Raw genomic sequence first — 13305 nt, 5'->3', positions numbered from 1 at the left:
GTCCACCTTTTGTCCCAACATAATCATTGAGAAGATCAATGTATTTGAAGAGCTAGTGCTGAAGGACCTCAAACAACTTAGTCAACATATCCCTTCGGATAAATACAATTTGAGAGTCACCCAAAATCCAGTGATAATCCAGCAAGCGGATAAAGCTGGAGGAATAGTAATATGGGACAAGAACTTGTATTATTTGACAAGAATATAACAAGAACTATTGGACACTAAGATCATCTATGATGGACTCCTAAATGGATGGTTTAAAAAAGGTCTATTGAACTGGAAGATATTTTATTTCTCAGGAATAACCATCCAATTACTCCGATTGCATACCTGGTCCCTGAGGTTCATAAGGATCTGCTAAGACCTCCGGGTCATCCAATAGTATTCTCTATGGGATCATTAATGAAAAAGACCTCTATATTTTTTGACACAATTTTGCAGTGTTTGCGAAAAGCCTTAACTCTTATATAAGCAATACGTCTGACCTTCTCCTTAAGGAAGTCAACATCAAGTGGGAAAGTAATTACATCAAGTCCTCACTTGATGTATCTCTTTACAATAGCATTTTCCATAAATCTGGATTTTCTGCTTGTATATACTAGCTAGACTCCAGATAAATAAGTTACAAAAAACAAAGTGAAATGCTACTCTGCATGCAAGAATTCGTTTTAACTCATAACATCTTTTTTTTTTACATAAAGTATTTCAAACAGCAGTTTGATACTGCCATGGGCTCTTGTATGGCCCTTCCCTATGCTAACTTCTTTATGGGGCGGTGTGAGGCCACAATAGCTTGGTCTGAACATCATGATATATCTGTTAATCATTTGGTACATTGGTATCATTTCATAGATGACCTATTCATCATATGGCGCTGTCCAATGCACAAACTTGTTGAGTATGTAGATTGAACATCAACAAACATAACATTCAACTAACTATGACTGTGAGCTGTGAAGAATTGTTTTTTCTGGATGTGAAATTTAAAGTCATGAACAATATGCTCACATCAGAGTTGTATAGGAAATCAGCAGCTTTCAATTCCTTACTAGATACACACAGTCATCCTAATTCGCTCATACAGAGAATCCCATATGGAGAACTATTAAGAGCACAAAAAAACACAATTTTCGATCTGCGGCTAAATCGATAGGTAATTGTTTCTTAATGAGAGGTTACTCACATAAAACCATCAATCAAACCTATCAGAAAACCAAGCTAAGAACCAGACAAGATTTGTTAAAATCTTAAGTGAAGAAAGTCAGTACAGTTGATACCATTAGGTATATCACACAATATAATGTGCAATCAACTAAAATCAGACATGTATTTTAAAATCTCTGGTCCATTCTGAAAAGTGACAAAGGTCTTAGCAATGTTTTGGCCCCCACCCCACAAATTACATACTTCAAGGCCTCACCTTTAAAGGACAAATTAGCACCTAGCATGCGAAAAGAAGGGTTAAACAACAAAAATTGCTATGGCCTAATCATTCTAAGCGACACAATGGCTTCCAACCAGGTTATAAATCTAAGGCTTGTAATCTAGCCCTAACAGGGAAAAGCATACCATGTGGAGTTCACAAAGTATGGCATATTGAACAAATTCTCACATGTTGGACCAATTTTGTGGTCTGTTATATAGATTGCCCTTGCAAGATGAGCTACATTGGTTCCACCACAGTGACTCTTAAATTAAGAATTTCGCAACACTATAGGGTGTTCAAAAACATTGACGCCAATTAACATTTAGCCGTACATTTGCAAAGTAAACATAACTGTGATTTCTCACAAATAAGGTTTGGTGCTTTGGCACACATGAAAGCTCATAGGCGGAAAGGAGACAGAGAAAAACAAATGACATGCTTAGAGTCTAGACATATCATTAAAACACAATCATTGAAACATCGAGGGCATAACAGTGTTGAGGTGCTGTATGTGTTCCTCAAATAGTGTTAACATTGGTTGTTCGCATTAGAAACACTTTCTTCAAGGGATGTTATGGTTATGAGTAAAACCGAAAACCCCCAGAAATTCACCAGTTACCGTAAGCTATGCAACCATAACTCGTGCCACCACCGTGCACTGCTAAGACTTACACCCAGGACATCAAAGATGACAATCACAAATGTCATTGATGACATCAGATATGAAATACATTTTGATGAACAGTCCTTTCAAGTGGTTGTGTTTATGACTAACAAGAGTGTTGTTGTTAATGTAGGAACATAATCATACATACACATAGGCAATGGCTCCACTATACACCATAGAAGTACAGCGTTTTAAATCTGGTAATATTGGGCAGTAAAATAATAACTTCCGTCCTATAAGAATTTTGGCTAATGTTAATTATGGAATAAATAGCTAACAATTGAAGACTTACTACACACTTGTGTTAGTAGAAACAATACAAATGAAGACCCACAATGTATACACATTTGAGGCACATAAAGGGAAACTACAATAAGTAGGAAAGAATCAAAATCTCCAGATAATGTCAATAACATTTAAGTTCATCTTCATGTGTAACAATGAATTGTGTGTTTGAGGCCTGCTCATTGCCCCGTTTATGTGCACCATGTGTTGACGCCAAAACCTAAGGGTAACGTCTATATGCATAGGATCATTTTAATTTTCATATTCTGACTGTCAAAGAACAAAAACACCTGTCCTAGATATGTCAGTGAACCAAAACAAGTGGCCCATATTGAGCACGTATTCCCAACAAGATGCCTACCTGTTATTTGCTCTAATATCAGATCTGAGAAGGCCCCCTGATACATTGGGAATTAAAACTTAAATAGGTCTTCCAAATCATCCATATCCTCTCCCAGTTTGTGTTTGGCAGGGTTCCAATAGCGATTTACCAACAACATCATATCCCTATGCGGCTCTTTGTACGGGTAGAACTTTAAAGCGAGTAAAGCCTCCAAGTTCATTTTTAACTCAACGCAGGATAATTGAAGCTTATTGGCAACCGTCATTAGTAGCCCTCCAGATGGTCAACCCACTGGGCATTTCCTCACATGTTTTGAGTAGACCACGAAACCATCAACTGAGGCCTCCCCACTACCCAAGTCTCCTGCAACATTACAAGATCATATGAATTAAAACATGGGAACCAGTCAGCGTGTCCCACTTTGTTGTATTTATACACCCTGCAGTTACAGGATAACAATGTGGTGAGTTTTTGTTAAGACGGTTGGGAGCGCTGAGTCCCTCCGGATGCCTCGAAGAGAGTTGACGGCTGCCAGGACCAATTTTACTTCATATATTTCCCATCACATATAGGCTTTGGAAAGGATACTAAATATTGGCCATCTGGCCTATTTTGACAGTTGGCTATTAATTTTGGTTTGTCCAAAGGCCAAACATTTGCGTTGACATCCACTTTTCCCACAACGGATGTAGATATACGCATATAAAAGTCATAGCATCTAGCCAGAAAGGCATCGATTTTCTTGGTTAGTGTGGCAAGGATCCGAGGGGAGTCAATGTGGACATTCACCAGGTCTAGTCTCGATGTAAAAGGTTCTATCTGTACAATGTCAGACGATTGAATCAGGCTGAGGGGTGGAAGAGGACTCATATTAGATAAAATGTAGCCCCTGTTAAAGATACATGGATCTTCATAATTCCCAAAACTTCCATACAGAAGCTGTTGGACCTTTCATTTGAGTCATTTTTTGGAGTTTGCAGGGCAGACTTTTTAGGATTGATGCTTTCTCCTTGGAATCTGAAAACACGATCATACTATGGCCACCTCAACCGTCTGAGTGACCCTTAGGGGATCTTGTATTGGCGGAGGCTCATTCAAATACAAACTGGGGGATGCCATGGACTACACTGGCACTTTTCATGATGTATAAAGGTATGTCTTTACCACCGTAAGGAGTCACCACTCTAGATGGCTGGTCAACAGACATTTGAGGGCAGTACAGTAAGGTTCACAAGTGACATTGTAATAGACAAATAGGTCTGTGATATTGATTTAAGTGAAAACATAATGCACACTGGGTTTGGTGATCCTTTCATCTATCTTTCACAACACTCACCCGAAAAGTAAAATGTCTACAAACAGCGAGAGATATACGCTCATTTGGACAGCATTTACTTTTGTTTTGATGCTTGGAATGCAGAAGTGTGTTAACAACTTGTGAATGGATTTATCTCTACAACCCTGGAGAGACAAAATGGTGGGGTGGAATGCTGTGGGGGTACCAAAGGACTTCCTGAATACTTTGAGGTGGTCATGCCACCCTTAACCCCCCTGGTGGTTGTATCTAGGTCTGCAGTACCTGGCACATGTCCATTCACGGAGTAATACATTGGCGTTCCTGTAAATTTCTCCATGGCATGCAGGGAATGAGGTGGATGTGTGTTCAGTCAAACCCCCCCCTCCCACCCGCAAAATTAGGTAAACAAGTCATGTGGCAAAAACCAGACTCATCTGTGCCACATCCACCCAAGCCCAGTGAAAATAGATGTGTTTTGTCATGTGCTTCAGAAAAGCAGTTAATGTGGCATGGAAACAGTTTGAGAAGGCTAACTGGAACACAACAGAGCTCAATGCCACTGTGCTCGGAAAGGAGCAAGTGTCATAAAGGTGCAAATCGGACGTCACTTTCCCAAGTGGAGGGAAGGCTGCATCACTAGTGCTGCAGGGTTTCAGTTCTCACTGAGGAGGTGCTACACATACTTTATGCTCTCTCCTTTAAGCCTATACTCTGGAAGAGTGTGCTCCTTTGACATATTGAACTGGTTAATCCCTTTGTGTCTGTTCTTCTTTCTATGCACTGCTTTAGATGCCTCATGTACTGTGTCAACCCCATGTCTCACTGCTGTGACAAAGTTGAATATGGCACACATTTTTGTATTTTCCCTGGAGCACACGGTGCTCAGAAAAAACATTTTGTTAACAGATACATGTTTGCACTTACAGCTTCTCACAATGCAGCTACTAGTTCTTTTTATTGGATTTGAAGGAAACCACAACCGTAAAACGGTGGTTACTCAGATCCTCTGATCCACGTCACATGCATCACATGTTTGCACCTCCTCCATATGTTCTGCAGAGAACAGAGCGGCCTGTAGACAGTGGTTGTGCTGCACCACCGATTTCATCAGTTATGATGTTGTCCCTTCCTTTGCTCGTCACCATTCGTCTTATCTCTCTCAGCACACCTCCAGACGACAAAGTCAAAGTTCCACTTTTCCCCTCGCTGCTCTCCCCTCTTATTTCACTACTTATTTCACTACTTTCTCCCTCGCTCCTCGCTTCTCCTCCTCCCATCACCACCCCTCGTTTACCTCACCCCCTCCCTTTCTCGCTATTTTTAGATCCTCTTTGCCGTCCCTATACTTTACTTGAAATGGTGTGATACAGTATCTCGGTTGATTAAAAAGGTTGTGAGCACTGATGCCACACAGCATTTCCATTTTCTTTGTTGCATTCTCCTTAAGCTACGCTCTCATGTAACCAGTAGCTGCACCTTGTAACTCTCCTGGACCAGCGTTACTGAACGCTGTTACTCTTTTGTTAACACTGTTCCTTATGTATTCAATGCTACGCCCTCTTGTAACCAGTAGCCAGACCCTGTAACTATTATTTATCTGGACCAGCGCCTCCATGCCTTTGGGCTGCTAGTGCGCTCAACAACTTCAAAAATAAATAAATAACTGTTATTGTTCGCTCAATCCAAGTAATATGTTGCACAGCAAATTCTGAAACACATCCTATCCTGTAATAAGTGCTGATCACCAGTAGAAATAGGAAGCATGATTGAGTAAATTGAAGTTGTGTGGGCAATCAGATATGGAAGAACTGTTTTTACCTAATGTACTGGTTACGATGTCAGCATGGGTTGCCTTTGATTTTCAGTGTTTGCTTACTGCAATCGGCGTTGATTATTCGTTCACACTGCTCCACAATGAACATTTTTATCTTGCTATTGTAGATAATACTGACAACTCGTGGAGCAGGGATCCCTTGACCGACGTCTACTATCAAATATATCCCCAATCAGCAATTGCCTGGCACCAAGCTAGGATAAGCTGTCAGCAGCAAAATGCAGATCTGCTAAGTATCACAGAGTTACATGAGCAAGCCTACATTGCAGGTAAAGCATTACAATATTCCTAAAGGCATCGTAAATCGCTTTCATTATTTTGCACATTGGTTTAAATAGTTGGACTTATATTTAGCAGACATTGGGAAGCTCCAAATAGAGGAGACTCTCTCTGCAATGCAATATGATTGCTGTACATACAACTATGAGGAAGTATCTACTTGAGCAAGGGTGGCCGGAAAGTTGATGTGCTGGTAACAGCTCATTTAAAGCAATATGTTAACTGCACAGAATGGACTGTTTACCCTTAAACATACATGTAAGCAGTCCTCTTCATGCCATTTTTATTGTTTTACAGATGGGGTGTAGTTTGTTAACCTGGCGGAAAAAATTCACTTGAATCCCAAATTACCCACATTTTTGGATGATCCAGATTCTGCAGAACATTCGAGAGATTCGGGTGTTCAATTCACGTTGAGCTCCTGACAATATATGCTCATGAAATGCTTCTGTAAACATTGAGTTAACTAGATCAGACCTATTACTGGTAGTACATGTGCAAAGCAAACAAAGTATAAAGTTAATGGAAGAGGTCAGAAGTTCAGATCCTTTCCAGGCAGTGAGGCTCAAAGAAGGCAAAGTGTCTAAATGACGTATGGCGTGCATATGGCAGTTTCATTAACATAAAAACCAAAATTTAATTATTTACAGATGACAAATTGTATTAATAAAAAAAACTGTTGCATATTCTCAAAAAGTAAAGCAAATAAAAAAAAATGCTCAGAGGATGCACTTTTTCATTTGCATGACTTTGAGAAATGCGCAGGTCACCTTATTCACAAAGGTGGCCTGCACAGTTCGAGAGATCTGTGCTGCAGCACACATGATGTGCTGGCCAGCCCCTTGCATACAGTAGTGTCAACATTTGTAAAAAGAAAAAATAAATGTGCCCCTATTTGAGGATGATAATGTAAGTATGACAGTAGTAGTTCAAGTGCTTGCATGCAATAGTGTCAAAATGTGTAAACAGAAAAATTCAATATGGCCCTGTTTGAGACCAGTAATATAAGTATGACAGCAGTAGTTCAAGCCACCTTTTTACAGTGACAGACCCTAAAGGTGGCCTACCATTGTGAAATGTACAAAACATACTTTGTATCCTTGTTTGTGCAAGAGAAGTTAAAGTCTGACATCAATTTTTCAAGAGCAAAAAGTGCTCTGCCAAAAATGCAGAGAAGGAAGAGATGCTTTAAACCAATATCCTTGTTGACCAAGCTTGGAAAGAACCTATGGAGTCTGCAAGGTGATTCATATATCTGAAGGACCACTTGAAGAAAACCAGGGCTGTCACAAGGTGTAAAACAAAGTGGGGTCTAGGAATCTCTCTACCAGTACAAACACAGCCCAATGACCTGTCCTTGGGTGAATAACCCCTGGGAGAAACTCTACCAAGTCTTTAGCTCACTGTCCCTTTCACAGAGAAGAAATATCCCCGCATATCAGTCTTTGTCCTGCCCAGGGGCAGTCCAGCACCGAAATGCTAGGCAATTCTCCTCTGAACAAGAGTACCAACAGCAACTCCATACACGTGTTTCAGCCTTGTTGGGCATCATCAGTGAAGTGAAGCTGTGCCTCTCTAAGAACAGTGAGCAAGGGGTCCACGTCTGGATCGCCCTGGTAACTTAGAGTGAGACCCTAAGTTAATTTATACAAAACAAAGGGGGGTCTGGGAATCTCTCTACCAGCAGAAACATAGCCCAATGTCCTGTTCTTAGGTGAATAACCCCTGGGAGAGACTCTACCAAGTCTTTAGCTCACTGTTCCTTTCACAGAGAAGAAATATCCCCGCATATCAGTCTTTGTCCTGCCCAGTGGCAGTCCAGCACCGCAATGCTAGGCAATTCTCCTCTGAACAAGAGTACTAACAGCAACTCCATACACGTGTTTCAGCCTTGTTGGGCATCATCAGTAAAGATGTGGTGAGGCCCGGGGCAAAAAATTGGGTGAGGCCCCCTTACGATATTTTGTACTGGGCCAGCGGCGGCACCGCCGCAAACAGTAGATAAGTTTGTGTGGGGGAACCCAAATATGGTTTATTATTGTAACTGCAAATCAACTACAGCAAAGTTAGATTTCTCTACTGAAGAAAGGTTTATGCATACATATATATTGGATGGCATGGCGGCATGTGGTGCGTGTCGCCAGCATTAAGGAGCACCTTGCACCTGTGGGAGCATTAAAACACACATCATAAACAGTGACAGATGGTTTATAGTGAAAAGACCGATAGATGGATAGATAGATGATGTAAAGTGAAGGCTGGTGAATTTCTGAACTAAATGCATGTGCCAATTTTGTGGGATCGACCAGCACAGTGAGGGAGCCCAAACCAAGCAAGAGGTGGTTGAGGGGGCTTCTCACTTCCAAGAACATTTTTGAAACATTGAGTTAAAAGTATGCCTTTTACAGCAATTTCTTTGCGAAATTGGGTACAAATCCATACAGTATGCAATTTATTTTGTATGGAAGCACATGGAAAACCGCAATATTTGCAAGTCACCAACCAATACATTTCATGCCACCTTTGGCCACAAAATATGCTAATATAAAAATATATTCATGCAGGTTGTTCCCACCTATCTCCATGCAAGCTGCACCAATATATGCCAAGTGTTACCATATAAAGACTCCCAGCCAGTAAAAATGCCATTCCACAGACAGTATGTCCAGGCTTACCGTGCACCACAAATGTTATTTTTATTTATTTTATTTTATTGGACATTTGTAGGGTGCCTATATACAGATGTTTCCAGGTCCCACAAGGCAGGATAGAGCAGGGGGAAAACAACTGCAAAGAACAAATAAGTGGTTATATAGGCCTTGAGACAATCCTGCCGTGCAAGTGCTATTACTGACTAGACTGGCCTATATCCAATATGGTTCAGTTTAGCCAAGTCGTATGTTTGTTCTACCCTTGATGCATGGTTCTGTGCATCAAGGATAAAGCAAAACAAGCATTGGTAATGCTAACAGTTTGTGCTTTCGTGAAGGCATGGGAAAGGCACTGTTGTATTCGTTTTAACTGGCCGTTGATGGTAGCAGGTGAAAAATGGTTTGTGTATTAGCAGTGCCTGGCAAATGCCTAATACTTATGCACAAGCCCAAACTGTTGACCATGCCAATGCTTGTTTTTAACAGGACTTCAGTGAAAGACAGTTGATGCTTTTAAATCAAGAAGCTGAAGGCAGACCTGGTCACGAAATGTTTTATTACACCAGTTGCTTGTTTACAACTCCAATTAAGTCATTAACTCTCCGAAGACTAATTTGAGAAAACACTCAAACAAACTTTAAGGGCAAAGTTTGATAGTAACACTTGTTAAAGCTAGCTCAAAGAGTTAAAACGAGGAGGTGTTTTGAGTTGGGGCAGCCAGGAACTGGGTGGGAATTGCCATAAGGATTAGCTTGGCCCTGGGAAGTAAATGGGTGGGCAAATTACTAAACAACACCTACAAACTTTGTGTTCATCCTAATATGCCATTTCTTCCTATCTGGACTCAGCGCTGTTATTAGGACGAATCTTCCCAGATTCAGGATTCAGCAAAAGATATCTTCCCGCACCTCAGATGCAGCTCCATAATTCTGGGAAATCTATGTGCACCATACATTTATTTTAGAATGTTGTGGTGCGTTCGCGTTTGGAACTATCTCAGGCAGGGATTTGAACTGTGGCTGCTAGGTTCTGAAGTGAGCCACTTCCTCACAAGACCACTTGAGGGTCTGAGCAGGAGTCCTGTGCAATCTCATGTCTATGTTGCACTGTACTGGAAATATTTATGTGCATTTTTTAGGTTCAAAAGAGATGCAGATTTTGTACTTGCTGATTTGATGCATTCTCTGAGGGGAAGAGGCAAATGTTAATGGGTTGACTAAAATACCTGCCCTACACCCTCCCAACCCTTCCCTCGCTGGACCTGGTCCATTTCCCTGTGCTAGGTGGGATGCCCCAGTAAAAAATTTCAATTTCCACCACTGTCTGTTCTCTAAAGCAATAGTTTTGGCTTGTTGGTGGCAAAAAAAGTACCACCTAATTACCAAAACAAAAAAGAATGCCATGTAGTGGTACAACACCATTGAGCAGATTGGGCTCCTCTCCTCTCCCGAAATATTGGACATTTTTGACTCAACCTGACTGCATGGGCGGTGCCAGCCCCTGGCTAGAGAGGGCTGAAGCCCTCTAACTTTGAGGCATAAGGCATTTTTCGTTGTGTCACCAGCCTGTATCTCCGATAGCAAAATGGAGAGCCTTCGAAAGAGTGTTGTATTTGCTTATGTTTAAGCACTCGGTAATGAGCGGCAGCAACATCAATCATGCAGTGGCTAAAATTCTGTCCAGGTGATATCAACAGACTTACTTTGTCTAATCTTCAGGACACAACTTTTACATGGGCCGTGTCTCCAGTGATTAGTATAGTATTATGAAAGTAAACAGCCTCTGAATTGGGGGGAAAGGTATGACTAGTGGCCAAAGGGAGGGTGAAAAAGCTGAAATAGCAATTCAGCTTCCTAGCTGGGCTCAGGTATTTGGGAGGGAATTGGGACCAGGGCTGGCTAAAGATATGTCAGGGCTGGTTTGGGCCCATTGCTTTTTAATGTTTGGGAACACCCCTTGCCTTACAGTTCCGAAAAATAGGACAGGTACCTGTGCAAGGCTTAAATCAATAATTAAGTGAAAAGAATTCAGCTAGGTAGTTAAAAGTTGCAGATTATCAGTATGTGTCTGTGTCATAAAACTGCCAACATGGGGGCAGATGCGTGGGCGCCAATTTCTACTGTAAAAGCTGTAAGGTCCAGATGCCCTCCCTGGGTGGGGTGACCAACAGTGCAATGGGTATATTGTCCCCACATTGGCCTCACTCACTATCTGCTATCAAAACTATCATCCAGCCCCCCAAAATGTTTGAGGCTGCCTCCGCCACTGCCCGGCAGACCTACAGAGCCGAGGTCTGACAGAATAGGTCCCAGATGTTAAACAGTGCTTGGGCTTCGCTGTTAACAAAGGCCCTGCAAATAAATAATCCTAAATAATCTGAAATAATCTAAAAGTAATATAAAGGAATCCACATTTGTTTTATATAATATGCAATCATTGAAAAAATAAAGCAATCCAAAACTAACCCGAGGTAATCAGAGGTAATTTGAAATATGTGAAGATCTCTGAAGTTTTCTAAAATAATATGAATGAATCCCAAAGAATTCTGTATTCATTTAAAATTAATCCCTTGCAAACTGATGTAAAGTAAACTGAAAAGAAATAATCTGAAAGTAAACAAATCCACGGGTAATTGAAATCATCTGAAGCATTCTGAAACAAATCTGAAGCAAGTAATTTGGAATAGTAGTAGTAAATAGAGGTGATCTGAAAGTACATTTAAGTACTCTGGAAGTAATCTAAATGGATTTTGAAATGTCTGGAAGCAATCTGAAAGTAGTCAGAGGTACTGACAAAATAAATTGGCCTCATTTCATGTAGCAGAGTGTAATCTGAAATAATACCAAGAAATAAGAATGTAGTCAGACATAGTACAAAATCAGATGGAAGTAATTAGAAGAAATCTGAAGTCATCAGAAATTAATCTGATGGAAAGAGTCAGAAATACTCTTAAATAATCTGAAGTAGTGCTTGTAAATTTCCCTGATGTACTATAAAAGAAATCCAAATATGTCCAAAGTAGTGTGAAACAATCCAAAGTAATCTGAAGCAATATAATATAAATCTGAACTTTTCTGAAAATGTTCTGTAGTAATCTGTAGAAATAAAGTGAGTAATCTGATGGAAAGTAAAATGATGTGAAGCTTTCCGAATCAATGTAATCTCAAGTAATTGGAAAATATATTTAAGTAATTAAATTAACCTGAAAAAATCTCAAAATAACCTCAAGTAATGTAAAGTAATCTCTATTAATCTGAAGATAATTTGAAGTACTAAAAATGGAATCTGAAAGGAATATGTAATAATGGGAACCAATCTAAATCTATCTGAAAATAATCACAAGTATCCAGAAAATAATTTGGAGGAATCCAAAAGTAATCTAAAGTGATCTTAAACTATCTAAAAAATCAAAGTAATCTGTAGTAATTCAGATGTAATTGTAAGTACTCTAAAAGTAATTTGAAGTCATTCAAAAGTAATCTGAGTATTTCTGATATAATTTGAGTTATATGAAAAAATCTGAAAGCAATTTTGAAGTAATCTGAAATTTAAAAAAAAGTAACAAGAAGTCATGTGTTATAATGGTAAAGTAATTTAAAGTACTCGTACAGTAATCTGAAGAAATCTAAACATATTTTAATGTAATACAAAGCATTATGGGAAAAAACCTAATATTTCTTTTTTTTAAGTAACGTGATATAACCTGGCATACTCTGAAGCAATCGAAACTAATCACAAACATTGCAAAACTATCCATATTATCTGTTGTGTTTTGTAATGATATCAAGTAATCTGAAGTACTTCAAAAGTAAACAAAAAAAGAGAGGCAAACTGTGAATGATCTTAGATTGTCATTTATACACTCCACAAAAGAACACAATGGCAATAAATTATCGTTGCCTGGCTCCTTGATTTTATAGAACTAGCTACTCCACTTGCTGATCCTTCAGGAAGAAAAAGGCTCCCTGTAAGCCAAAATGTATCAAACGTGTGCAACCACTATACTAAAGTAGAATGGCCCCGCCCAAAACCAGTACAACTGTCAGTGTCTGGTTCTTGGCCCACGGAGTCTAAGAGCCACCTTGGCAGAAGACTGATGACTTCAGTCAAGAGTCTCAAAAGGGCCAGAAATATATGAGTCACATCCCCAGTTATCTCCCTTGTATAAACAGGGTCTGATAGACAGCAAGCATAGGCAAGAAAAACACTGGCATAAATGTCACTGTCAGGATGATCTTGTCTCATTAGAACATTGCTATAGTGCTCGCCGGGCTCTTATCAAAGAGGCAAAAGCTAGTCACTACTCAGCCGTGATAGCAGTAGCAGCTCACCACAGCAAAGCCCTGTACTTCACGAGCTAAAAATCCTCAAATCAGTAGAAACATGTAATGCTATTTATAATATCTTGAACCTCAAGAAAAATATCAATGCTGAAAATACTCGAGCCACACCACTCTGGATATCTCCAGAAAAAGAAAACTACTTTGCCCAGCCTTCAGGTACCTCATGATGACATTACC

The 13305-nt window shown here is 40.0% G+C and overlaps 1 protein-coding gene across 1 annotated transcript in view; it reads left to right on the top strand.

Moving 5' to 3' along the window:
- LOC138569907 (macrophage mannose receptor 1-like) overlaps positions 1–13305 on the top strand; it is a 1155048-nt gene that overhangs the window by 91458 nt on the left and 1050285 nt on the right. The window contains exon 4 of the mRNA XM_069648336.1: positions 5963–6124. Within this exon, the coding sequence (XP_069504437.1) occupies positions 5963–6124 (162 nt within the window). The remainder of the gene's footprint in view (positions 1–5962; positions 6125–13305) is intronic.

The sequence above is a fragment of the Ambystoma mexicanum genome, chromosome 2q, assembly GCF_040938575.1.
Source record: "Ambystoma mexicanum isolate Mex_15411 chromosome 2q, UKY_AmexF1_1, whole genome shotgun sequence".
Classification (NCBI taxonomy): Eukaryota; Metazoa; Chordata; class Amphibia; order Caudata; family Ambystomatidae; genus Ambystoma; species Ambystoma mexicanum.
This window is presented reverse-complemented; position numbering and strand designations above follow the sequence as displayed.